This window comes from Globicephala melas, chromosome 20, assembly GCF_963455315.2.
Source record: "Globicephala melas chromosome 20, mGloMel1.2, whole genome shotgun sequence".
In the NCBI taxonomy this organism is placed as follows: domain Eukaryota; kingdom Metazoa; phylum Chordata; class Mammalia; order Artiodactyla; family Delphinidae; genus Globicephala; species Globicephala melas.
This window is the reverse complement of record NC_083333.1, coordinates 35,693,276-35,720,899: the sequence shown is the minus strand read 5'-3', so window position 1 is coordinate 35,720,899 and position 27,624 is coordinate 35,693,276. Positions and strand designations below refer to the sequence as shown.

Below are 27,624 nucleotides of genomic sequence, written 5' to 3'. Positions count from 1 at the left end.
TGGGGCTGTGAAAGCGCCTCCCCCCGCGGAGTTGGGCGGGGCAAGTAATTGGAATGACAAAACACACCAATAGCAAGGAGGTTTCAGAAGCCCCGGGTACAATAGCCAATGAGGAGAAGGCATCGTTCGAAAGGACGTGTCAGGCAGCCAACGGTCGGCGCCGCTGCGAGGGTCGCGTAGCTTCCGTCCCGGGTGGGCGGGGCGGTGTCTCAAACGGAAGGTGGCTGTCGTCCGAGCCGAAGCAGGTTTGAAACTGAGAGTTGGGCTCGGCCCTCGTTGTCTCTCGCTGCGGGTCCTCTTCCGGGCTAGGCCGTCCTTGCCCGCCCCCGCCCCGCCTCCCTTCGGACCCCTGGGTTCCAGGCCAGGCTCCCTTCCCGATTGGCGCCCCCGCCCTCAGCAGCCCGCTGCCGTCCCGGTCCGCACTGCGGCCCCGCCGCCGCCACCATGTCCCTGCACGGCAAACGGAAGGAGATCTACAAGTATGAAGCGCCCTGGACCGTCTACGCCATGAACTGGAGCGTGCGGCCCGACAAGCGCTTTCGCCTGGCGCTGGGCAGCTTCGTGGAGGAGTACAACAACAAGGTGGGCCGGGCAGGGGCTCGGAACCCGGCTGGCGGGGAGCGGGCCCCGGGGGCGCCCTTTCCGGGCCGGAGCCCAGACCCCAGGACCCTCCCGCGGACTTGCCCTAGCGCCACGGAGCGGTTCCTCTGTGTCTGGCCCTGTGCAGACAGTTTCGCTCTCATTATCGCATTTAATCCTTGCAGCATTCCTGGGTAGTCAGGAGTGTAGTTACTCTCATTTTACTGATGGGAAAACTGAGGCACCGTGTTGTGACTTGCCCGAGTCACACAGCTATTTCGTGACGGAAACAGGTCTCAAACCCAGGTTTACACCCCAAAGCTATGCCATTTATCACTCCTATCCCTTCCGCTCCTGCCGCATTGCTTCAGTTAGGGGGCGGAAGAAGGATGAGGGAATGGTGGCTGTGAAGAAAATGCTGGCGCCTCGGTGGTCACTCCTGGCCACGCTAGATCGCTATTAGGACTGTTTACTACGCAGGCTTCCCAGCCCCCTACATCCACCCCCAGGTACTCTTCCTGGATTCCCCCAGCCCTTTGCCGGGATTGCCATTGCTATTGCTGCCTCATATTCATCCTCTTCAAAGAGACCCTCTTTTTGGAAATCTTGGCCAATGGCTGTAATCCCGCCATTGTTTTCCGAACAGAGAAGGATGATACTTGCCGTATTTTTTTCTTGGCATCTTTCGTGCTAATACAGATATGTAATCTTGAGTAGTAAGTCTTTCTGGACATCCACAATTTGAGAATCCTTCATAGAAGCACGGGTAGTAGGAGGAAGCTTTAAGCTGGCAGTGAAGCATAAATTTATTTTTGAAAGTTGTTGAATAAGTTAGTGGGAAGAGTTTTCTTTCCTTTATTCCTTAATCTCTTCCATTTATTGTATTAGAGTAAACGTGATTGATAGTGATCAGAGCAACGGAGAGCCGTGCCTAGCGGTGTTGAAAGCCTGTACACCTGCTTAACACCATGAACACCGTGACTTAAGAAGAATAAAGTGTTGGATGGTGACAGGCATGGGGCAGGGAAGAAAGCCAGGTGCTCTTGGGTTGGGTCCTGTCTGGTCCACGGACCAGCTGTGGGGCACTGCACAGGTCAGTTTTATTATTTCTGACCCACAATTTGTTGTAGGAAAGTTCTTTTTACACATAAAGGTCCTGTAAAAAACATTTGAACATTGTAATTTTGTTGACAGTTTTTCAGGAGCACATCTGTTTCTCTAGAGTTAGGTCTTAACTATTTTGGAATCCCCTTTGAGAAAGTGATGAAAACGATGGACTTTCATTACCCAGACATCACACATACACAATTTACAAACAAATCTTGGGGAGTATGCACTGATCTTGGAGTCCACCCATTGCCCACAGAAAGCAGAGAGTCCTGACAAGACATAGCTTTATTTTCTTTTCTCTGGTGCCTCTTTCTTCTTTATGGCCCATAGTGGACGGCAGAGCTGGGAATGGAATTCAAGGCCCTGATGTGTAAACTGAACTAGTAAAATTAAGAACATTAGAACTGTTGTTTAAGGATACATGTTTAAAAGGGGAAGAAAAGTAAAATATATCTTTCAAAGGGCTTGAATCTTTTCACACAGATAGATTTTTTTTCCTTGCAAGTTCTTCCAGGGTCGATTTGGGTAAGCAGTAGTCCCATTTCTAAGAGAGGAGAAACTGAGCCACAGTTAGGCTGCTGGGGGAATCAGTGGAGTAATTGGTGTCAAACCTCCGTTGCAGGGACTCTACCCCAAAGTTTGTCCTTTCATTTAGTAACCATGTGGAGCCCCTTCTTTGTGCCACAGGCACACAGGCCGCGTGGTCTGATGATCCCAGGAGTAATAGGTTAAGCGGTTACCTCTGTCTCAGTTCACTTGCATGATGTAGGCAGTGCAGTGTCTTGCCTACTGTTTTTGTGCCCTCACCTATCTAGGTCAGAGTTCTTAACTTGTGTGTGTGTGCGTGCGTGTGTGTGTGTGTGTGTGTGTGTGTGTGTGTGTCTGTCTGTCTGTCATGGACACCTTTGGCAGTTTGAAGCCAGTAGATCTCTGTTCATAATTCTGTTTTCAAATGCATAAAATACATAGGATTACAAAGGAAACCAATCATATTGAGCTATAGTTATTTTTTGTTTGTTTGTTTGTTTTTCGTTTTTTTTGTTTTTTGCGGTACGCGGGCCTCTCACTGTTGTGGCCTCTCCCGTTGCGGAGCAACAGGCTCCGGACGCGCAGGCTCAGCGGCCATGGCTCACGAGCGCAGCCGCTCCGCGGCATGCGGAATCCTCCCGGACCGGGGCACGAACCCGCATCCCCAGATTATAGGAAGCCCTGAGGTATAGTTATTAAAAACATTTTTTAAAAAGTGATAATCTGGGGGCTTCCCTGGTGGCGCAGTGGTTGCGAGTCCGCCTGCCGATGCAGGGGACACGCTGAGCCTGCGCGTCCGGAGCCTGTTGCTCTGCAATGGGAGAGGCCACAACAGTGAGAGGCCCGCGTACTGCAAAAAACAAAAAACAAAAAAAAGTGATAATCTGTACTTTTAATTAAGTTAACTCATTAAATTACATCATCCATTATAATCATTAATCTTGAAGTAGGGATGAGGGTAAACAACATTTCAAGATGTTCACTTTGATGTGATATGAAAAAATCAGTGATTTTTATTGGTAACAAATCACAGATCTTGATGCCATGGTGAGTAGCTGCCTCCATTTGTAATGGAAGGAGATGATAAATTTTAGCTAGAGGTTTGTGAAAATGTAAATGTGATTTTCCGCCTCAAGTTCATGGACCTCAAGGTAAGAAACCCTGCTGTAGAGGATCTGTGCTTAGGGGCTGGCGGGCAATAAATCTCACTTTAACACAGTGATTATCAGGCTCAGTTTCAGAGAAACCTGGACATGGAGGTGCCAGACTTCATATTTTAGAGGAATTTTAAAATTATTGGTTGAAATTCTCAGACCTTTGGTTCCTGTTTGCTGTCAATAGTAATTGCCAGTAGAGGACAAAATAAATTGACACAGCAAATTAACATTGATGAAAAAGCCTAGAAACGGTCATCTTTTTTTACTGTGAGACATTAAGAAAACGTGATTATAATTTAAGAAAAATTTTGTATTCATGTCATCACATTTTCCTGTAGTAAAATTATTTGTAGTTCGGTAGAATTAAATCTCTTAGCATTTCAAGAACAACTTGACTTCCAGGTGTTCCATCATCCGAATAAATTTGGGAATTGTTGTGGAGTAAACTAGGTTCTATCAACTACACCTGGAATAAAGAGTCCTACTATTGGTAATTGTGTTTGATGTTGTTTTTTTGTGGTCTCTGCTTGGGGATAGAGCAACACTGGTGTTGGAGAATGGTTTTCTAAATTTTAGCTTGTGTATAAGAATCCTTTGAGGGACTTATACATTCTCAGGCTTCACTAGTTAACAGACACCCAGGTGATTCAGACACAGGTGGTCCAGGTGGTGCTCTAAGACCATTACCCTGGAGTTACCTTGGCATCTCCTGACCAGAGACAGGAATCCTTCTTTTTGCATCTGCATGTGCCTAAATATTGATTCCATCCCATGAAAAAAGCTCAATTACCAAATAGCCTCTTTGAGGTAGTCTGGGTTGAGATCTCAGCCCTGCCACTTACCAGTTTTGTATGGCCTTAAGCAAATGAAACTCTGTGCCTCAGTTTCCTCATCTGTAAAATGAGAGTAATAAGATTAAATGAGTTAATATATGTAATGGAGTTAGGAACTCTGCCTGGCACATAGTAAGCAATTTAGAAATGTTAGCTATTATTACTTAAACATCATCACTACTCTATCTGTAATCGAAATATAATCAAGGAGCATTATATGGGTGTTAGGTAAATTTGACTTTTGTATTTTCCAGAGAAAAATCAGGACCTTAGGTCAGAAAGGTACCTCAAAAGGTCATTATGTTCATTCCTTTGCCTTTTAAAGACCCAGGGGAAAAAATTCTCTTGGTTTCTTTCAACCAAACCCATTTTGTGGTGTAGAAGCTTCTTGTTGTCGGACTCCAAGTAGTGTAATATGCTAGTTTAAGCCCATTTTCTCTTGTTCTACCTGGATTAGACACAGTAACTCTGATATAAGAACTCTGGGGCTTCCCTGGTGGCACAGTGGTTGAGAATCTGCCTGCTAATGCAGGGGACACGGGTTCGAGCCCTGGTCTGGGAAGATCCCGCATGCCGAGGAGCAACTAGGCCCGTGAGCCACAACTACTGAGCCTGTGGGTCTGGAGCCTGTGCTCCGAAACAAGAGAGGCCACAATAGTGAGAGACCCGTGCATCGCGATGAAGAGTGGCCCCCGCTTGCCACAACTAGAGAAAGCCCTCACACAGAAACGAAGACCCAGTACAGCCCAAAATAAATTAAAAAAAAAAAAAAAAAGAACTCTGGTATTTCTCCTGAGTTTTGACAATATCTGTCATCTTTAGACGAGTGGTATTTCCCTTGTTTTATGGGGAAAGATGGGTAGCAGTTCCTGGGCTTCTATTCCACTTAGTTGCATGTTTCAGGGTTGGTTTTGAATAGAATTGACAGCGTGATTGGGATTTATTTTGCCCTAATATTTAACTAGCTGACCATATGTGCGTTAAGATTTGGCATCTAGAAAACATTTTTTGAGGTTCTGAGGAGAGAAATCATAGGTATACCTGATGCTTTTTGAAGAATACTGGTAGTGAATCTGAGTAAGACTACCTTGTACTTGAAATGCACATGGGATGAATGCTTGCTTTGTCAGCCTGTGTTGATTCCTATGAGATCTTTAATGTAGAATTACTTTATCTATTTGGCACGTAATGGTTTTTTTTTTGTTTTTTTTTCCTGCGGTACGCGGGCCTCTCCCTGCTGTGGCCTCTCCTGCCACGGAGCACAGGCTCCGGACGCGCAAGCCCAGCGGCCATGGCCCACGGTCCCAGCCGCCCCGCGGCACACAGGATCCTCCCGGACCGGGGCATGAACCCGTGTCCCCTGCATCAGCAGGCGGACCCCCAACCACTGCGTATTTGGCACATAATGGTTTTGACCCTGGCATATAAGTTTTCATTTCTCAGTATTTCTGGCAGCCTTTCAGGATTCTCATTCATTTGTTCATTAATTCAACAAATATTTATGTGTTTTAGGCACAGCGATGATACTTGGTAACCTTCTGTATCCTTTCTTAGCAGATTTGAGATTGGTAGCAGTAAAGAGAAAGTGTTTTAATACACATAAGTATTTTTGATAGATATTTAAAATTTTGCAGTGCTCCATCAGTCCTTGCCAAGAGTGTCAGCAGGGGAATTTAAAATATAAAACTCTTCTGGTTTTAACTTCCTCCTTTCTTTTTTCTAGACAGTGAGGGGACTAATTCCTCCATGAGACCACTGAATAAACTTCTGCTATATTGTTTTTTGCCCTAACCTGGTTCACACAGACTTACTGGAGATGCTGTGATTTGAACAAGGAGTGAATCTGTGTTCTGTAGGTAGTCTGGCCTGCCTGGGGCTGTGATGCCAGAGCTGATTGATTAGCCTCAGAGCCAGGAGCTGAAGGGGTGCTGTGCCAGAGTTCATCTCAGAGTTTGACAAGGCAGGACCTCTCTGCAGATGTTGATCAACAATAATCAGTCAGGAACAGGCTTGAAAGGAGGACAAATGGAAAAGACCAAGAAAAGCTGGTTTATTCTGTCAGAATTTTGCCTTAGCTGATTTTGGTTATATTAACAATTGTGGGGAAATGTTCTACTGTCAAGAGTGGTATTACTGGTTTAGATAACTTGGTTTTTTTTTTTGCGGTACGCGGGCCTCTCACTGTTGTGGCCTCTCCCGTTGCGGAGCACAGGCTCTGGATGTGCAGGCTCAGTGGCCATGGCTCACGGGCCTAGCTGTTACGCGGCAGGTGGGATCTTCCCGGACCGGGGCACGAACGCGTGTCCCCTGCATCGGCAGGCGGACTCGCAACCACTGCACCACCAGGGAAGCCCCGGGTTTTTTTATTATTATTATTAATTACATATATGTGCACACATATTCATATGCATTCACCTTCATGTTCTGGTACTAGCACTGCATGTAGTTAAAGCGGGATACACAGTCTCCTCCCTCGAGGAGCATAGTAACAAGATAAACACAGCAGCTTTTAAATTTTAAAAAATACAAGGTATGAGTAATGTGAATAGTAATTTATGTTGTTCATGAAAGTAATTGAAAGTGAAGGTGTGGTCATGCCTCCAAGGAATAAATATTTTATGTTTTATATCTGCTCCTTAGGAGATATCTGACATAGTAATATCCACAGTTTAAAAATAAGTAAAAATGATCTTATTTCACAGTCTTTTCTTTCTAGGGGGCATTTGTTTCACATGTTGGGGTAAAGCATTGTGAAACAATAGTTGCAGAAAGGCAGTGGAGGTGGGAGATAGAAGAAGTTTAACAGGAGGACAGGGAAGACTATGGAGGAAAGAAAAGGCAGAGGGGTAACCTAAATGTTGACAAGATGATTAAAGACATACTTTTTCCTTACGCTCCCACAGTAAGTGAGGAAGGATGGCAGTATAATGAAAATCAAATGGGTATAGGAAGATGCTGAGAAAGGATGTCTGTGGCTGCAGATTCAAACTCAGAAGAGCACAGTTCTCCAGGATAGGATTTTGATGGGCAAAACCAACAATCTTTTGTTTGGGACAGTGAGAAGAGGGTGCACAGAAGGCAGCAGGAGCTTCTCTAGACCGCACTTGACACCTTGGATGAGAGGGAAGCTAAGCTGTATAAGGAGACATGGAGACATGCCATCGTCTCTAGAAGCACTAGATGAGGCAGGTTGGAAGAGATTGAATTGTGAGCAGCTTGACAGCTCTTCATCTCTGTTGGTTGGGAAGATGCAAAAGCCTCATGTATTTATGCTAACTTGGAACATGGCCCTGACCTCTCTCCCATAGGAACTTCCTTCAGATCATCTAGAAAGAACTTGCCTCATTCAGGAACCAGCATAGTAGCAATAGAGAGATACTATAAGAAAGGAGGGGAAAAAAATGGGAAACAAATGGAAGGTAAAGTATCTACACTAGAAAATTGTTTTCACCTTAGTTGAAAATTAATGGCCACCATGAATTCAAAGAACTTAAGAAAATAAAGAACTCCAGGTGGAGATACAGGAGATCAGGTAAAATAGGCATGGTGACAAGAGAAAATGGGACCACCAGCAGGTGCAGCCCAGGAAAAAAGTGGAAGAGAAAACAAAAATTATCACAGACCTAAAAGCCACATTAGAAAGAGAATTAAAATGAATACAAACTGCTGAAAACAGTGAAAGATAGGGAAGACAGATTGAGAAAATGAAGTGGAAATGAACAATTAGAAAGTCTGTAATAGATGCAGAAAATAAAGAATGTCTAACTTAGGTATAATTGGTGTCTCTGAAGAAGACCAAAGAAATGAAACACAAAAACTCAAATATGTCGTTAAAGAAGACTTTATAGAATAAAGGTTTGAAGTAATGAGTTCAAACTATATCTCAAGAGAAATGGACACAAAACAATTGGCACTGAAAACTTTCCTAGGAAAGTGTCTACATTTTCCTAGGGTGAAGAAAGAATCTTTGGATATTCAGGCAAAATGATCACATCCTCTTGAAGAGGGGAAGGAAAAGTCAGGCTAGCCACAGTTGATGATAGAAGGCATGGAGCAGTGTCTGCAAATCTGCAGCTATTACAGATTGTGCTACTGTGAATACCTGCAAATATACTTGAGTATATAAGATTTATATGGGGAATAGAATGCACTTTTTAAAAAGATAATTTATAAAAATTGGCCATGTATTAAGAAAAAAATTTTTCTTAAGGGAAACCAGCTGATTGGTAAAAATAATACATATCAGAACTTATGGGAAGATGAGGAAGCTGAGGCCCAGATGTGCTAAGTAACTCCCCAAAGTGACATAGAAGGTAAATGCGAGGCTAGAACTGGAATACTATTTGTCTCCAGAGTCTTAAAAATAAATGTATACTGATGTCCAAAAAAAAAAAAGGGAAAAGATGTTTTGAAAACAGAGAGGGTAACACTTGCCTACCAGATCAGAGTAAACATACTGGAATTGGTATAGTTACAGCCAATACCACATATAGTTGGTGCAATCACACACAACGTTCCAAAGCAGAACTAAGTATATATAGAAATGTAGTTATTGATAAGATAGAACTTTAACTCACTGGGGAAAAAAATAAATTGTACGGCAGAAAAATTTAGAGCCCCCTAATTCACGTCATATATGAAAATCAATTCCAGATCAAGTAAAGAACAGTCCCCCAAACACAGTAAAAGAAAATTGACTATGAAATTTGTACTGGGGCAGTGGAGGGTGCGCAGAGAAGGTGATCTTTAAGCCAATCATTAAATCCAGAGTCAACTAAGGAAAAGATTGACAGGCTATAGTGCAGTTGACCCTTGAACAGTACGGGTTTAAACTGCACAGGTCCACTTATAAGTGGATATTTTTCAATTAAGTACTACACAGGGTCCATGGTTGGTTGAATCCAAAGATGCAGAGGACTCAGATACTAAATTATACGTGCATTAACCCCCCACCTTGTGCAAGGGTCAACTGTACATACAAATAAAACATTTCTATGTGAAAAGATATCCTGTGGACAAAGTCAAAAGACAGATGATAGGACAACGAAAAATATTTTCAAAACATGACAGCCAGTAGGAGCTAATTTACTTAGTGTGATAGAAAAATGAACAGAGTATAAATAGCCAGTTTGTAGAAGAGAAAATGCAAGTGATCAATAAACAGGAAAAGATACTCAACCTCAGGTAGTTAAGGGGAATGAGAATCGACCCTGTGATGTTACTTTTCCCTTTCAAATTTATAAAAATTAAGTTACTGCTTCTAGTGTTGCTGATAGTATGGGGAAGTGATAACCTTTGTGATCCTGGGCAAGATACTTAACATCTCTTTTACTCCATCTCTTAGGAAAGTGGGAAGAATAAGAGTACCTACCTCATGGAGATGTTGAGAGGATTAAATGAGGTATTGCATGTAAAGCAGTAAGTGTAATGCTTATACTTGGTCCATTATAAGCACTCATTTTAAAAATTATTATTCAGAAGTAAAAATAATAAATATGCTCACCTTCAGTAGTAAAATGCCATTTTTCGTCTCTCAGATTAACAAAAATGTTAAAAGATTATTTTCAGTGTTTTCAAAGGTATGGGGAAATTGGCACCCTCATATACTGTTAATGAAAGTGTAAATGGAAGCAGCCTTTTCAAAGGCTGCTGGACAGAATCTGTGACTTTTTTTTTAGCTTAAAACAACACACATTTATTATCTCATAGTTCCTGTGGTATTAACATCTAAAATGTGATGCAGCAGTTACACTTTTAGCAATCTGACCAATAAAAGCCTTTACACATATATGTACAGAGCATTGTTTATAATAGCAAAACAATGGGCTATAACCACAGTAACTATGAATAGTTAAATTATGGTGTGCTTACCACAGTCTGCTGTGGAAGAATGAGGTAGAGCTATTTGTACGGACGTGAGATCTTCCAAGATGTTGTTAAGAGCAAGTTACAGAATACATTTTATGGTCCAAACTTATCTGGGGGTTTTTTTGGTGTTTTGTTTGGAAAAACATTTGGAAAGTAGTTCATATCAAACTGGTTTGAGAGTCACTAAGTAGAATTGAGGGTGAAGTTAATGGGAGACTTTACCACTTCATTCTGTATTATATGAATATTCAAGAGAACTTACATTCTCTTTCATTAAATTTTTAACATCTGCATATATGAACAACAGTTGAATAACAGTGAAAGCAAAGTGTTATTCCTTTCAGTACTTGGTTGGCAATTTGGAGCAGAAGAGCTAAAGCGAGTTAGGCCAAGGATGAAACACGAGTCTGTGCAAACACATGAAGTCTTTGGGAAGATCAGGAAAGATCCCAGCCATTTCCTGGCTTCTTCCCTAGGTTAGGTACTGTTGTGCAGAGGTTGTCAAACCTTGCTGAATCAGATCACCAGGGAGGGTCTTAAGAATATAGACTCCTGGGCCCCACTTGACACTTGTTGAATCAGAATCTTGGGCTAACGGTGGGGAGCCCAGGAATGTGTAAAGCACTCTAGGTAAATCTGGTTGCCAGATTTGAAAACCATTGCTGTTGGCAGTACAAGCAGGAGTAAGACACAGGCCCTGTTTTTTTTTAATTTTTAATTTTTTTAATTTTTTAAATTTTTATTTTTTTAACATCTTTATTGGGGTATAATTGCTTTACAATGGTGTGTAGGTTTAATTTTTTATTTTTTTAATGTTTATTTATTTATTTGGCTGTGTCGGGTACCGGTTGTGGCACACGGGCTCTTCATCACGGGCTTCTCTAGTTGTGGTATGTAGGCTCCAGAACGTGCAGGCTCAGTGGTCACGGCACACGGGCTCAGTTGCCCCGCGGCATGTGGGATCTTAGATTCCTGACCAGGGATCGAACCTGCGTCCCCCGCATTGGAAGGCGGACCCTTAACCACTGGACCACCAGGGAAGCCCCTACAGGCCCTGTTTTTAAGGCATTTACTAAGAGAAATAGCATAAGACAGTCATGCAGGTGCTTTCATGAGGCAGTGTGGGATTAGTCACCAAATGGATGGAATAGATAAGTACTGAGAGACCACTGTGCTGGGAAGACTGCAGATGGTTTATGAAGGAGATGAGGTGTAAGAATATTAAAAGCTCATACACTGAGGAAGGCATCATACTGAACAGTTTACAAACAAAAGGTGTTACATACAACTCTGTGAGGTGTAGGTACTGTGAATATCCTCACTTTACAGATTGGAAACAGGTTTAGCAAAGTTAAGTAACATGTCCAAGGTCCTACAACTAGCAAGTGGTAAGTAAGGAGGCCTGGAAGGCTGATGCCACCGTTCTTTATTAATACTGGGCAGGATTTGGATCAACGGAAGGAGGTATGAGGATTTTATAAGTGAGGGCAGTGTAAGGAGAGGGATGGGAAGCACTGACTAGATAAATGAAAGTGGAAGATAAGGTAGGCTAGCGAAAGCTTTGAATGCCTGCTTAAGTGGATCCTAAGTGGCACGTGCTCATGGGAGCTGATATTTTGAGGTTTGCAGAGAAGCCTCCAATGGCTGGAAAGCAACTTTTAGCAGTAGCAGCATTTTCCCCTTCTAGTTTAGCCTTACCTGCATGGCTAGAAAGAGGGATTTTGTGCTTGCTGCCACATCCCCAGCACTTAGGGCTTGGCACCTAATAACCACTAGGTAAATATTTGAATAAATAGATGAATGCAATATCTGGCTCAGAATCTATATGAGAGGCTTACGCGTTATTCTGCCCAGTGAGCCACAAAATCTACCTTCTCATCTATTTTCTCCTCCTTCCCCCACCAAGCCTGATGCCAATTTTCCCTGTTCCATCTAGAATCTTCCTTTACATTTTGTTTTCTGCAAAGGTCAGAATGTCAACTTTTTAATTCCATAAGAACGGTTCATTCTGTCAAAATCCTTCTTGTGGCCATCTCGGGTTATCCCTTGCCATTCTCACTACCGGTCACCACAGGCCCTTAACCTTTCCCACCTGTTCCCCTGTGGGTCTCCAGGCTGAGCTCCCCGCCTCCAGCCTCTTCCTGGATCCAGTCAGTCCCGCCCAGCATTACCAGGCCCCATGCTCATACCTCCACGGTCTCACAGTCCTACCGCTGCCTCTCAGACGCCTTCACGGGGGAAAACCCACCTCTGTTTTCAGTTTGCTGTCAGGGCTCTGGAGCCTGCCCTAGGCATGTTTCATCAGCCTCCTCTGCGGGGCTCTCTCCGTTGGTTCCTCTTGCTGCCCGCCAAGTGGGCCATCTAGTTAGTAACTCTGCCCCACTTGCTGGGGATGCCTTCCGTTTCTATGCCTCCTCAGAACCTTTCCATACACTTTTTTTTTTTTTTTTTTTGCGGTACGCGGGCCTCTCACTGCCGTGGCCTCTCCCGTTGCCGAGCACAGGCTCCGGACGCGCAGGCTCAGCGGCCATGGCTCACGGGCCCAGCCGCTCCGCGGCATGTGGGATCTTCCTGGACCAGGGCACGAACCCGCATCCCCTGCATCGGCAGGTGGACTCTCAACCACTGCGCCACCAGGGAAGCCCACCGTACACCTTTTAAAATTTTATTTATTTATTTTTTGCGCGGGCCTCTCACTGTTGTGGCCTCTCCTGTTGCGGAGCACAGGCTCCGGACACGCAGGCTCCGGACGCGCAGGCTCAGCGGACATGGCTCACGGCCCCAGCCGCTCTGCAGCATGTGGGATCTTCCCGGACCGGGGCAGGAACCCGTGTCCCCTGCATTGACAGGCGAACTGTCAACCACTGCGCCACCAGGGAAGCCCCCACATAATGCAATATTATTCAGTGATACTGTACACCTAAAGTGAGTGAATTTTATTGTATGCAATTGTACCTAAATAAAATTGTTTAAACAAAAAAAAGATAGGAAGATACTGGTATCTGAGACTGGAGTCAGCAAGACAGGAGTGGAAGGAATTCTTTCTGCTATATGGTTAGTGCCTATCCTCTCGTTTATCCTCCCTACCATTCCATCTTCCAGCTGGTGGAAGTTCATAAGCAAATGTATAGCAGGTGGCATTTCCTACTGAGCCAGATTGAGTTGGACAGCAAAGGATGGAAGTCAATATTGGTCCAAAACTGACTCAAAGAAAAGGTGGCCAGACCAGCTGGGACTTTCTCATCAACAGTACCCGCTTTTTTGCCAGTTACAGTGGTTTGGGCTCCCGAATGCTTGTTTGGCACACCCTTCTGTGTCAGCATATTACCAGCCAGTGGGGGCGAGGTTGGGGGGCTAGAGGAGGAGGCGGTTTGTGGATGATTGCCTTTTTTGTTAACATAAATTTTATTTATTTTTATTTTTGGCTGTGTTGGGTCTTCGTTGATGCGCATGGCCTTTCTCTGGTTGAGGGGAGCGGGCTTCTCATTTCGGTGGCTTCTCGTTGCGGAGCGTGGGCTCTAGGCGCGTGGGCTTCAGTAGTTGTGGCTCACAGGCTCTAGAGTGCAGGCTCAGTAGTTGTGGCTCACAGACTTAGTAGTTCCGCAGCATGTGGGATCTTCCTGGACCAGGGCTCGAACCCGTGTCCTCTGCATTGGCAGGTGGATTCCCAACCACTGCACCACCAAGGAAGCCCCTACGATTGCCTTTTTAGGTGAGACGTTCCTTTGTTGGCTGTCACTAAATGTCCACAGCACTTCTAGTCGTGGGGTCACTAAAACCACGGCTGCACGTTGTCAAGTGCCTCGGCTTGTGGGGGAAGGTAACCAGCTGGGCAGTTAACACAGCTCTAGGGTGTTGGATCAAGAGGGCAGGAGTTGGAGTCAGAAAACCTGTATTCAGATTTTGTCTCTGCCTCTGACTAGCTCTGCAGTCTTCAGTGTAACTCAACCCCTCCAAGGCTGGGTTTCCTCGTCTGAGCAGCAGGCCCGTTGGACTAGATGCCCTCTCTCTCTTAGTTCTTGCCTCTGCAGTGAAGAGTAGTACAGCGTCAGGACGGCTGTCACTGACAGGGGTCTGGTGTATTTGGTGCAACTCCCGAGAAGCAGATGTTTACGTGGCTGGATTCTGCTGTGTTACAGGTCCAGCTTGTTGGTTTAGACGAAGAGAGTTCGGAGTTTATTTGCCGGAACACCTTCGACCATCCGTACCCCACCACAAAGCTCATGTGGATCCCTGACACAAAAGGCGTCTATCCAGACCTGCTGGCGACGAGTGGCGACTATCTCCGCGTGTGGAGGGTAAGCAGGTGCTTGATGGGCCTCCGCAGAGTCAGCTGCTCGCAGCAGCGTGGACGCACGGAGAACAGGCCGGGGCTGGAGGCCAGATCACTGCAGCCGGGAGAACAGGTGGGAGCGGATCTGGACTGAGCTTGTTTGGCTCAGCAGATTTCCTAGTGAGTCCAGCCAAGATTCCTTCAAGTCCTGCTGCCGACTGCAGTCGGCCTGGAAGCTCAAGGCTCAGTGACCGTGATGTAAGCACGAAGGCCTTCTGCAGGGGTGGGGACACCGGCGGCCTCTTATTCTATTTACAGCCAGGATATTTTTGAGTAAATTAAACAAAATCCAGGCCGCTGCTTCTAGTGCAGCATGGGAGTGGATCCTGGAGCCTCCCCTCCCCTCTGCCGAGCCGTCACCATGGCCTCTCCTGTAGCTGGAGGTGTGGCGTCCAGCCAGGCAGGGTACAGATGCCCCGGTTTGGGCAGAGTGAGAAGACTTCTTGTCTAGAAGAATTTGGGGGTGAAAATTTGGGAAACAAAGCTGGGCAGAGGAGAAAGCTTGGAAAGAAGTAGCATTCAAGTAGTTCCTCTGGTTTTTATTACTCTATGATAAAAATGTCCCCCACGTCTTAAATTTACTAAAATATGGACTAAAAGAGGCTTTAAAGATTTTTTGTGAAGATAAGACTGGCTGAGTTTTTAAAGATTATTGTTCCTTCAGGTTGGTGAAACAGAGACCAGGCTGGAATGTTTGCTAAACAATAACAAGAACTCGGATTTCTGTGCTCCTCTGACCTCCTTTGACTGGAATGAGGTGGATCCTTATCTTTTAGGTAAGGGAGTGAGGGAGGGTGTATTCCAGTGTGAAGAAGCAAAGATACATTTTCTCAGATATAACACTGGGCCAGTTTTTAACCAGGGCCCTGAGGTCCGTGCAACATCCTAAAATGGGGCCGAGTGGGGAAGAGGCTAAATATGGAATGTGGTTATTAATTCCTCCCGTGGAATTGAGCTTCCCACGTGTGCATGTCTTGTCTCTCCAGGCAGAGTCCAAGGCCCTGGGGTGAGGATGGAGTACGTGACTCTTTTTTTTTTTTTTTTTTCTTTTTGCGGTACGTGGGCCTCTCACCACTGTGGCCTCTCCCGTTGCGGAGCACAGGCTCCGGACACACAGGTCCAGCGGCCGTGGTTCACGGGCCCAGCCGCTCCGCGGCATATGGGATCTTCCTGGACCGGGGCACGAACTCACGTCCCTTGCATCGGCAGGCGGACTCTCAACCACTGCACCACCAGGGAAGCCCACGTGACTCTTTTGGGGTCTCCATCCCTGTACTCAAGAAGTGTTTGTAGTGCGTTGTCTCTTGGGCTGAATAGATGAATAGGGACAAGGAGAGAAGCTGGCGTGGGAACTTCACCCCCGTCAGCTGCTGACTTGCACTGGTTGTTTCCAGGTACCTCCAGCATTGACACGACGTGTACCATATGGGGGCTGGAGACCGGGCAGGTGTTGGGGCGAGTGAATCTTGTGTCCGGCCATGTGAAGACCCAGCTGATTGCCCATGACAAAGAGGTACTGATGCTGGTGCGCAGCTGCTTTCTATGCCTTCAGCGTGAAGGCAGGCTGTTCTCTCCCTGTTTTGCAAATGACATGGAAAATCATAATGCTGACGTCGTCTTGTTTAAATTGAAAATAGTAATGTGTCAGAACAGTGGAAAACAGCACTGTTGTAAATGAGTGTATTTTTTTTTTGGCTGGTGTAAACATTCTGTAGTCTGTTGTTTTTCTTCTTGTGCCAGAGATTATTGGGTTTTAATAATGAGATCTCTTATAGACAAACTTGGACTGAATGTGATTAAAAAATAATCTTAGAGTAACACTTATCTTGAAATATATTTACTTTTTTGGGAGCAGGGAGGCAAGAAGAGGGAATATTTCCTGGCAGACAAAACTAAATCATTAATTTTTCTCTAAACTTGTTTTATGAAATTCTAGTATGTTCACTTAATGCTTATACTTTAAGACTATTTGGAATTGAATATGGTTTATTTTGATGGTGATGTTTCTCCTGTGTTTATTGGAAGAGCCAAAGGAAGCTATCTGTAATTGTGTTAACAAAGCGTTCTTCTGAGTGATTTTGTAAAGTGGTCATAAATCTTTAACTGCCAGAGCCGCTGCATGCTGGTCCTCTACCAGAAAAATTATAGGACGTTTCCTGTGGGTAGTGTTTTCTTTTCTATCGTACCCTGCACAGTGAAGATTATTAGTATCTGTACCAATAAAAAGGATGCCTTGACATGAGGTGAGAAACTTGAGGTTGTCCACAGAATGGAAAGCTGGTGACTAGATTATCATTCTTAGTGAGAGGTTGTTCTTTGGCTTTCTGTGCTCCCAACGGTAAGATCTGTTACAAATCTGCTGGACTTGGCTGCCATAAGCCAAGGGGCGAGGGAAGAGTTTGTCCTGCCGAGAAGATCGGTATAAGGAGGTTCTGGGAGCCCTCTGGGCATCAAGTGGAGCAGGTTGCCGCATTTTGGTTCTGTGACAGCTTAGCCTGCTGTCCTCTGTCAGGGTCCAACCCAGAAACCTAGAGCTACTTTAAATATTTAAACTGAGGGGATTTAATGAGGAGATTGCTTACACAGATGATGGTAAAGCTGAGAAGCCACACCGGAGCTGCAGTGAGGTAGTGCAGTGTAGACAATGGGAGCAGCGATCTCAACAGCCAACGGGCCCTGGGCCAGCACCCCGGCCTCGAAGAAATGAATCGAAGGGTGGTTGTTCTGAGAGGAACATGACGCCTCCTGGCACCTTAGATTTTTCTCAGCCCACCTCTCTCTGTTGAAGTAAAGACTTGCCAGGAGGTTCTCGTTGCTGCTGGCGGATTGGTGCAGAGGAGGGTAGCATATATCTGGGAGTTATTTCCCTCCCTTGGCTTATGATGAAATACACTGGTGGAGCACAGAAGAAGAAGCAGTCAGAGCTGAGCTTTACACACTCGGCCATATTGCCTGTGAGAACCTTACTGCTTAGTGGTGCTGCCATGGTGTCCCTGTCCCTGCGAGTTACTGGGAGCCAACCCTGGGTGCACATATGGATAAACACAGCCCAGCCCTAAGGTAGCTGGTCGGTGTTGGACAGAGCCTTGATCTGTCAGGCCTCCTTGTGATGACCAGCCCAGTGCCCCATTGAACCACTCCTAATTCCTACTACAGAAAGAGAAGTGTAATTTCTTCATAGTCAGCCAGAGGAAAAGGAAGTTACGAGGTTGAATAGAAACAGATGCTTGTTTGCCAGTGTCCCTTAGCAGGTAGAACCTCCAGAAGGCTGGAGTCACGGTCCTGAGTGAGGGATTCCACGCATGTCTCCCCAGAAGTCAGCTGTCTTTGCCCTTGGCCCCAGAAGATAGGTTTTGTTTGGCATTTTGTTTTCCTTTTTCAGATTCTCTCTCTCCGCTTGTCTGGCTCTCTGTTGCTCTCTGCCTCTGTTTTCTCATAGACATTAGCAGAGTGCAATGTTTGTAGCAAGTAATAAGTGCAGAAAACAATGATTCAAAACCTAAATTGATTCACTTATGAGTACAAACCAACTAGGAGAAGAGATAGCGTGTCCTAGGACAAGAGAGCGGTATTAAGCCTCTCCGTAAGTATAGGAACACCTGAGCCTCCCGAGATTCAAAACTCTGTTACTTCTTTCTCGCAAATGAATCTCAGGTCCAGGTTTCTCAGCAGAACCGTGGCTGCTTCCACCCAGCAAATCGATGATCTTGGCCTTAATGTGCTCATGGATTTGCCTCTGATCACACACAAATGAAACCACGAAGGCCCAGGAAATAAATGTCTCCATCTTGTAACAGGGTGGCAGGAGACAGCCACTGGCTCTCGCTTCACTGAGCCTGTCCAAGCCTACAGAATACTTGCTCCGAGCTACTTGTGCTCTGCTGGTCAGCAGGGTATGTGCTGTTTGTTTTATCACGGGAGGTGGCGGAAGAATCCTTGGAAAGCAGGAAGTGAGAAGAAGCCAGCCAGTTTCCAGAGCAGAATGACCTTCACTCTTTGGAAAGTCACTGATGTTAGCACTCTCAGGTCCCAGTCCTCACAGGCACTGTTTGGCTTTGTTTACCTCCTTCTGGGTCATGAACAAGGGTTTGGATGAACTAGGGATAGCAGATTTCCCTGTTACAGGAAAGGGTGGTAACAGAGCTGAATCCGACTGACGCTTCTTATTCACCAACAGGTCTATGATATTGCATTTAGCCGGGCCGGAGGCGGCAGGGACATGTTTGCCTCTGTGGGTGCTGATGGCTCGGTGCGGATGTTTGACCTCCGTCATCTAGAGCACAGCACCATCATTTACGAAGACCCACAGCATCACCCACTGCTTCGCCTCTGCTGGAACAAGCAGGACCCCAACTACCTGGCCACCATGGCCATGGACGGAATGGAGGTGAGAGCCCCGCTTGAGGCTAACATAGGCCCTGCCACTCAGCTCCGGCTCTGCGTACTTACTGTATCTAGAAGAATGGTTTGCAACTGGTCGCCATTGTCTCCTCAGAGGATTTTTGGAAATATCTGGAGACCTTCGGGGTGGGAGGGGGAGGGGCAGTGCTACTGGTGTCTAGTGGGTGGAGGCCAGGGATGCTGCTGCACGTCCTGTGGTGCACAGGACCACTCCTCACAGCACAGAATTATCCGACCCGAAATGTCAGGAGTGCTGAAACTGAGAAAACCTGATCTAGAACAAGGGCTGTGAGTTAAGAACTTTTACTACTTGGAGAGTTGGAGTCGGAGCCAAGAAAAGCAGTATCTAAAGAGTAAACCAAATCTCCTGTGCTTATGGTGCCGAGTAAAGAAACAGGCAGTTTTCCCCTCTGTAGTCTGGACAGATTCTGCCAGCCTTAGTGAACAGATGTGGAAGTGGCAACTCTGTAGCCTGTTATTTGATAAAAGCAGTAGACCGTGGGTGGAGATGATGCAGTGATGAATTTTATTTTGATGAAACCAGTACCTTGGGCTGCTTACCTTTCAACTTTTGCTGCAGGGGTTGGGGAGAGGGCTTCCATGCTGCCCAGCTGAGCACGCACAGAATCCTTAGCACATGCACCTAATAGGACTTGGTGGATTATTCAAATTCATGTTACTTGCTCTGCCTTCTCCCCTGCAGCCTAAAGGCCCTGAGCTGCTTATGACACAGACTAGAAACTAGCTGTGCCGAGACCCTCTGTCTCTAAGGGTCTTTAAATCTACAAATGAACAAGTTAAACAATTTTTTTTTCTCTCTCTTGTGTAGTGTCTTGTTTTTTTCTGTCACACCCTGAAGTTTCTGGGCCTCTTCCTTGTTATTTCTGCAGGTAGTGATTCTGGACGTTCGAGTTCCCTGCACGCCTGTCGCCAGGTTAAACAACCACCGAGCATGTGTCAATGGCATTGCTTGGGCCCCACATTCATCCTGCCACATCTGTACTGCAGGTAATTACTGGCAGGGGGCGATGGGGAGGGAGCGGTAAGGAGATCTTCCTCTTGTCTCCTTAGAATTGTAATCCTTAGTGTATTCCAAGGATAGTTTGAGAGGTTTACACAGAGTAACTCCATTGAGAGCCTCCCTATGCTTGTGAAATTGAAGCAGTCCGGATTTCCAGATGATTTTGTACCCTCAGTGATGTCAGAGCATCTGTATACTACTTACATCGTGTACCCGTTATAGGCTTGTACCAACTACTGTGCGCCTCTGAAATCTAGGTCGGCACAGAGGACTCATCCAGGAGCATGAAGGAGGGCGCAGTCTCTCTTGGATGTAACTGGCTCTTTGGGCCTGTCGCCTGGGAGATACCAAAAGCACATGCCCCCTGCCCTGAGTTCTGGGTGCATGGAAGGGCCTGCACAGCCTGCCCGGGTCCGTGGTGTGTGACGTGTAGTTCCCATCTCTCCATTTGCCAGACCCAAAAGAGTACCCCTTAAAAATATGCTGGCCGTCAGTGTGCTTGTATTCTAGAAACAATGCCTGCTATTAAAAATTCAACAATACAGAGATGTAAAAAAAAGGAAGGTGAACGTCATCTTCTCTGCTTCCTTTCCCATTTCTACTTCAGCCCCACTTTGTTTAGGTGGCACCACTCACGACGGTCGGTATGTCTCCTTCCAGACCCTTTTAGGTGGATCCATGTGTACACATCCCTCCCATATGAATACCTGTCCCTTTGTTTTACAGACAGGATTCCACTCTAGCCCCATAATGCTGTGCTCCTTATCTTTTTCAGAGCCTTGGGTTTCCTCCTAACATACTTTTCCCCTCCTCACAAATCAGTAGCATCCTCATTTCCTTGTTCATTATGGAGCCAGAGGAGCGATGTAGTTTGGTGGGTTTCTGCCATTTTAGCATGAGTTCGAAAGGCATGAAGCTCTTCCTGTTTGGGGCCCTCTGCTCATGCCTGTCTGTCTCCTTGTGGAGCAGTTGAGGCCCAACGCCGTCCTGCGTGCCTCATGTTGTGGCCTGACTTCTTCACTCTTGCCCGCTTTTTCCCAGGAGTGTGGCTAGGGAAGGGCAGGAGGAGCAAAAAGAAAGAAAGGAGAACAGTATCAGCCCACCCAGCAGAAGCCCACCTTCGGCTCCCAGTGGCCGCCTTTGCAGACCTGCTGCTGCCCTGGGTGCCGCACCCACCCTGTGTCCTTCCAGTGGCAGGAGCTGGTGCTGAAGAGCGTGCTCAGTTGAGGTTGAGGAAAAGGCACTTACTGCTTTAGAGGTGCCGAGTGTTTAAAACGACTTCCCAGATCTCTTGATGCAGATAGTCCTGGGAAGGGTGTCTCTCACCCATGCCCAGGTTGTGCGGCCTCTGAGGGTTTAGTTTATTCAGGAGAGAGACAGGCTTTCACGTCGGGATGGGTGATGGGACTAGGGGACACTGTGGTGTGGAAGGTCATTGCCCTTTTTTTCCTCTCTTAAATTAAGAACTTATTATTTTGATCGTAAAAGTAACATGACCACCACATTACACATCACTTAGGAACTAGAGAAAAGTAAACATAACTCATTACCTTGCGGTCCTAATGGTACCACTGGTCTCATTTTGATATATTTCTTTCCAGGTACTTTTCATGTGCTTATCTGTCTTTTTAAGGTGCTTTCCTTCTTTCTGGTATTTCCCAGGGCCCTTTTCTTGGGCACATGTCCCCACAACACTGTATCTCATTATCTGTATAACACCTCATTGATGTATAAATGTCCATAAGATGGAGGGAAAAGAATCCCATTAAATAATTGAATCGTCAGAGAGGGATCTTTAATCACTCAAGTACTTTAAGTGGCTGAAAATGACATGTTTGGGGATCGTTTTTATCCCATCCCTTCTTCCTTTCCTGATGCCTGCCCCAGATGAGATGAGGTGCCCATCCAAGTCCCTTCCGCCATCCCAGCTCTGCTGTGGTGAATGGGTCAGAGGCAGCGGCCTTGCTTTGCGTCCGGGCTCTGCCACTCACTGCTGCATAGCTCTGTGGTTCGGGGCATGTGCCTTAACATTTCCTCATTTATAAAATGGGGGCTTGCAGTAAAACCTCCCTCACTGGGGTTTTGGTGAATGAATGCTTTGTAAACTGCGATCCCCGCTCAGGTGCAGGGGTCATGGTCCTCACTGCCTGAGTTGTGACCTTGCTCGCTTGCTCTCTGTGTCCATAGCGGATGACCATCAGGCCCTCATCTGGGACATCCAGCAAATGCCTCGGGCCATCGAGGACCCTATCCTGGCCTACACAGCCGAGGGAGAGATCAACAACGTGCAGTGGGCGTCGACTCAGCCCGACTGGATTGCCATCTGCTACAACAACTGCCTGGAGATACTCAGAGTGTAGTGTCGGTGGCGCCGTGCCCACGAGGCAGGGGCTTGTGTGTTTCCCGCCTCTGTCCCACCCCCAAAGTAAGAAGAAACATGTTTCCGGTGGCCAGTACGTCTTTCGTTGCTTTGCACCCACTGTTCCCAGAAGCTGCTCTAGGAGTTCCCGGCCAGTCGCCCCACTGCTCTCTGGGCCGGACTCAGTGCCGTGTGGCGCCTCCTCAGCCCAAGGCTGAGTTTTAAGATTTTCTCTCTTTTCCTCATGTCCTTTGGTTCCTCAATTAAAAATTTCTGTATATTTGTTTGTCAGCCGTTGTGTTAATGAGCACTGTGGGCACCGGCTCTGTTTGTATTCATCCGTCCCAGACGTCTCTGTCTGCTGCTGCCCGAGGCAGCGATCTGTGTCCGTGTCCATGTGAGCACTTAGGTGGGAACAAACGCCAGTTCAAAGTTGTCTTTCCTCCTGTTATCAATGTCTTTAACAAACTTCAACTTTGTATATTTTTTATCTATCAGGCTAATTTTTTTACGAAAAGAATTTTACTCCCTGGTCTCTTCCTTTGTCTCATAGCCCTCCCTGTTAGCACCTTCCTCTCTTCCCTCCCTGCCTGGGTCTGGCCCCAGGTCCTTGACCCCATGAGCAGTTTGCCTTCTTGAATCACTGCCTGAGCGGAACATACCTGACCTGGAGTCCCAAACCGCCTCGGTGCTCTGAAGTCAGCCAGCTCTCACACCTTTGCTCAGCCTGGCTCTTCTCAAGGGCATTCTGAGCTCCGAAACAGACATGGGACTCCTTCTGTTAACTCCCGGAAGTACCCCTGTCCAGCCCCCCAGGACCTCTTGGGCACGTGTTAGCTCTGAGCTAGCCAGGCTGATTGGGGCGCCTGACTGAGGGGAGCAGTGGCAGGAAAGCTGAGCTTAGAGCATGTTTCCAGTACCTAGTTTGAGAGTCTGTTTTTCCCTCCAGATATAAGCCCCCGGCCCGTCTCTTTCATGTCTTGAATGATAGGCAAGAATGAAGTATAAGGTGAACTTCAGTATCTCTGTTTGTTCAGTTTACTGTGAGTGGCAGTATATTGGCCACTCTTTGGATAGAGTGCTCTGAGGTGAGAGAGCCCTGCTTGACAGGTGCACAGTCTGAGCATCTAGCCTGAGCAGGATCTCCTTTAGAGTGTGGGAGACTGTCAGCTCTTGCAAAGGGTGGACCAATAGGCTGTGGTGATCCCAGGCCATCAGTTATATAGAGAGCAAGAAAAGCTTCAGAGACCCAGGGTCAGCCAGTTCAGAACTCCACGAACCCCTGTCAGCCACCCTGACCCCAGCTTAGGTTCTGAGCAGTACTGGATTGTAGGCTGTGGGTGTCTGTGTCCGTTATATGAGCGAGTTCCGTGGAGGGGGCTTGTGTGTGATTCTGGTGGTAGGTGAATCCTTGGGCAGGCAGAGTTGGGGACGTGCTCAGAGTCGGCGCGGGGTGGCGGGGGGAGTTTGCCACGCTCTGCCAAGTGCCGGAAGGTTTCTGAGACCCTCTGAGTTGAGCGTCCGAGAGTAGGAGAGAAGCAGACCTTGAGGCCAATGGTTTTGTCCAGTTCTCATCTGCTTTTGAGAAACAAAGCAGTTAGCTTTGTCCTTCTGCACACTTAAACTCTCTTGGTTGAGTCCTACTTTTCAGAAGCAGATGTATTTGTATCCCCAAAGTCATAGCTCTTTGCTTTAATACACGGGGGCTTGGCCCAAAGAAAAAGGCTCTTCTTTTTAGTCAGGTTATTTCCCCTTCTCCCTTTATACATTGTTCTGATTTTGAGGCTCTTTGGCTGGCCGTCTGCTTGAGGTCATCTCTCCTGCACTTACCACCAGATTTGCACTGCATCATTTGGAGATGTAAAGCGAACAGTTCTTGGTCAGAACACTCCTCTGCTTGTTATTGTGTTTGATGGTTCCAGGGTCCTTCCCTCAAGGGTAGCAAGTATAAATTGAGTGTCACTTGCTCTAGGAGGCTGTCAGTTCCTTCCTGTGGAAAAGGGTCTGAAATGAAGGTCTAGTGGTAGAGGGGGCTGGTCCTGCTGGGGCAGGGCTTAACTACACTGAGCTCTCGGTTAAGATTCCTTTCCTGATCTCCACTTTTGTGGTCTGAGTGCTGAGAATATTTATCCACTCTAACTTGAAAATAATCTGGAGAAAAAAAATTTGTTAATAAGAATAGGGATATATTTGGATAAAGTTGCTATTTACTGTGGAAAACAACAACTTTGAATGTTTTTTTTCCTTGCCCTGCAGACTCCCAGCCCTGTCACCCTCCTTAGGCCCTGCAGTGTGGTCTGGTCCTCTTCCTTTCAACATCCCACTTGGGCCCAGGTGAGACTCCCCAGTCCCCCCAAGCAGACACAGACACACAGTAGCTGGCATGCTGGGATTTTGAAGTCCCGGCTCCCTCACTCTCCCTTTATGCCATGGGCCAGATGGCCTCATGGCTGAGGAGGGGATTTCTGTAGTCTCAGGATTTAGAAAGCCTCTTAGTCAGCCACGCCACAGGAAGCAGAGATCTGTTGTAGTTTCAAAAGCAAGTGTTTGTTTAATGTGTTTAGGTTCTCAGATTGCCAGCCAGCGAGAATAGGTTGGGAGGCTCTGTCTCTGCACTCCTTGAACATGAGAAGAGCCACTGCCGGGACTGCACTGGAAAGGCTGCGGCAGCACCTCTGGGCTCTGGCTCTCTGGGCTGTGGCCCTTTGACATGCTTCTGGCCCCCAGAGCCGCAGCCGCCTTTGTTTTCCTTGTCTGCTCTGAGGGGAGGGGGCTGCTGAATAGATGAGGCCTCAGGTTCCCCATCAGAGAGCTGGTGAGTGGATCCAGGTCCTTCAAGAGTTCGAGTTGTTTACACCCAGGAGAGTCAGAAGCCTCTCTTTCCAGGGAGGAGCCAGGCTGAAAGATGAGGACTTGAAGAGGGAAGAAACTTGATAGCCAGGTGAGAATTTCTTATCAGAACCAGGATCGGCTCTCAGAGAACTGGTTAAGAAACAGAAAACATTAAGACTCCGATGAGTTTTTGATGGCAGGTGTGTCTGAAATTTTAGGAGGAGATTTAGGGTGTGGGGGAAAAGCAGTGGTAGCAAAGGAGAAAATATTAGAGGGCAGTAAAGGTCTGAGCTGGGGAAGCATTCAGACCGTCATGTGGCTGTGGAGTGAGACTGTGCTCTCGGCCTGTGTCAGCCTTCCTGGACTGTTCATCAGGTGCCTGTGATGTGGGGTAACTGGGGACAGGGGGACAGGGGGACCCCTTCCTGCTGCAGTTCAGCCCTAGTGTCGTTTGGTGGTAGAAACTTGCAGGAGTGGGAGTCCCTCGATCATTCCAGACAATGGCTCTTCTTGGTTGTAGGTTTGTAGAGAGAAGAAGCAGAGGTTGTAAACAGTCATGCTGACTTCCCCCCCTCCCTTTTGTCTTTTCTCTTCCTCTTTACCTTCCCACTGCCTCTCCACTGTAGAACTTCCTCCCTGCTGCAACCTGGGCCTTGAATTCCTAGGCTGTAAGGTATGTAGGAGCTGCAGGGTCTGCCAACCACGGGAGGCCAGCCTAGTAACTTCCCTCCACTGTCCCCAGCTCCTTTGACTGCCTGACTTGGGAGAAGGGAGACCAGTAAAGTAGAAGCCCCAAAGCAGCCTCTTCCCTTTCCTGTCTGTGCTCCAGGATGAGGAGGGAGGGTCAGCTTGGCACTGAAGTTGGGTTTTCCCTGGGAGGAAAGCTGAGCTGAGCAGTCACTGTGAACCCTGGGCCAGGCTCTCCAAGAACTGCCATCCCTGCACTGGCTGGGCCAGCTACTCAGTGTTGCAGAGCCTCGTCCTCTTTTCCCACCGTTGTCATTGCTGCTAGTGGTCAGAGTTAAATGTGTGACCACATGGGATGGGCCAGCTCCTCTCAGGCTACTTCCTAGATGTGATTTTTTAAGTGTAGAAACATGCAGGTGCCTTTCCAAGAGGCTTGGACTGGTGTATCAAGCCAGAAACAGATAAGCTAATCAAAGTATAAACTCAAGAGGAAGGAGGATACTGGCAGTCTGTGTAAGAGCTGGAAAACTTACAAGTACTGGCCTTTGGGAAAACCCAGTGAATAAGAACTTGTGATACCTGCTATTTGAAAGAATGTTCTCACCTTGGGTTGATTGTGGTAATACAGTGTGTTATGAAACTCGTGGAGCTGAAGCTTTGACTTGCTTGAGTCGAATATGGATCATTTGATATGGTTCCTGTGTATTTGATGACCCCTCTTTCAGTGACTTTCCATCCTTCCTCCCCCGAGCGTGAATTTGTAGCATGATTGTACAAATCTCTATGTAGAGAAAATGGAGATTCCTTGTTCTCTGAAGTGTTAAGCGCTAGCCAATCCATTTCTGTCTCCTTTAGCCTAGTGTGTCTGAACTTAATTTCCTGTTATATATTTAAACTTTTCCTCTACATTATAGGTTTTGTGGCATCCCATGGTCAGGTGGAGAGGAAGCTGCCCCTTGCAGAACTGTACTGTAACCATTTTTTTAAAAAAACATTTTCACAGGATTGATTATACACAGGGCTTGTAAAAAATTTTTTAACACTGTGCTGTGAAACCATGATGGTAAATCTCCATTGAAGGCTACTTCAAAGGCACCTGAAAGTGGAGTGTTATCTATGATTTTATTTCTTGCTTTCTGAATATATTAAACCTAATTTTCACCCTTTCATTCTGTTCAGCCTCCTGTATAAGAAGTACCGTATTTTCTGCCCATCATACTTTGTAATAAAACTTGAACATGTATAGATTGACTGAATTTCTTCTTGTGATGAATTCACTTCTTCCCATTCTGCCACTGTGGTCATGTTCCAGACACACTGGCTGGGGGATTAGACCTCCAGCCCAGCCCATCACACTATCTGATGGCCTAATTCATCACCTTTAACAAAATACAGACCACCTACTGTCTGCTGGGGGCCATGACCCTCAGGTCGCTCACAGTCAACGAGAAGAGACATCTCCATAAAGAAACACTGGCAGTGTTGTGCAGTGATGGGTGTGTTCAGGTTCTCTGGTGGCCCTGAGGAGGAAGTGATCACCTATGTCTGGGTGGGAGCCAGAGAGGGTCAGGGAAAACTTCACAAGACGAAGGATGCTTGAATGGTTTATTTTGGTGGTTGTTTTTTTAACATTTTTATTGGAGTATAATTGCTTTACAATGGTGTGTTAGTTGCTGCTGTATAACAAAGTGAATCAGCTATACATATACGTATATCCCCATATCTCCTCCCTCTTGCGTCTCCCTCCCACCCTCCCTCCCTATCCCACCCCTCTAGGTCGTCACAAAGCACCGAGCTGATCTCCCTGTGCTATGCGGCTGCTTCCCACGAGCTATCTATTTTACATTTGGTAGTGTATATACATCCACCCCACTCTCACTTCGTCCCAGCTCACCCTTCCCCCTACCTGTGTCCTC

General features: G+C 46.6%; 1 protein-coding gene across 2 annotated transcripts; it reads left to right on the top strand.

Moving 5' to 3' along the window:
* Positions 1 to 241: 241 nt before the first annotated feature.
* DCAF7 (DDB1 and CUL4 associated factor 7) lies at positions 242 to 26,964 on the top strand. 2 transcript variants are annotated; one of them, XM_030843439.3, is made up of 8 exons: positions 242 to 582; positions 9,552 to 9,608; positions 14,215 to 14,373; positions 15,073 to 15,184; positions 15,803 to 15,921; positions 18,586 to 18,795; positions 19,700 to 19,817; positions 22,018 to 26,964. In XM_030843439.3, exons 1-8 carry the CDS (start codon positions 445 to 447, stop codon positions 22,188 to 22,190), a joined length of 1,086 nt encoding a protein of 361 aa, XP_030699299.1. In that variant the 5' UTR covers positions 242 to 444; the 3' UTR covers positions 22,191 to 26,964. The 2 variants fall into 2 exon arrangements, with proteins under 2 accessions (XP_030699299.1, XP_030699300.1); XM_030843440.2 differs by lacking the exon at positions 9,552 to 9,608 and having other exon boundaries at positions 244 to 582.
* The last annotated feature ends 660 nt before the right edge of the window (positions 26,965 to 27,624 follow it).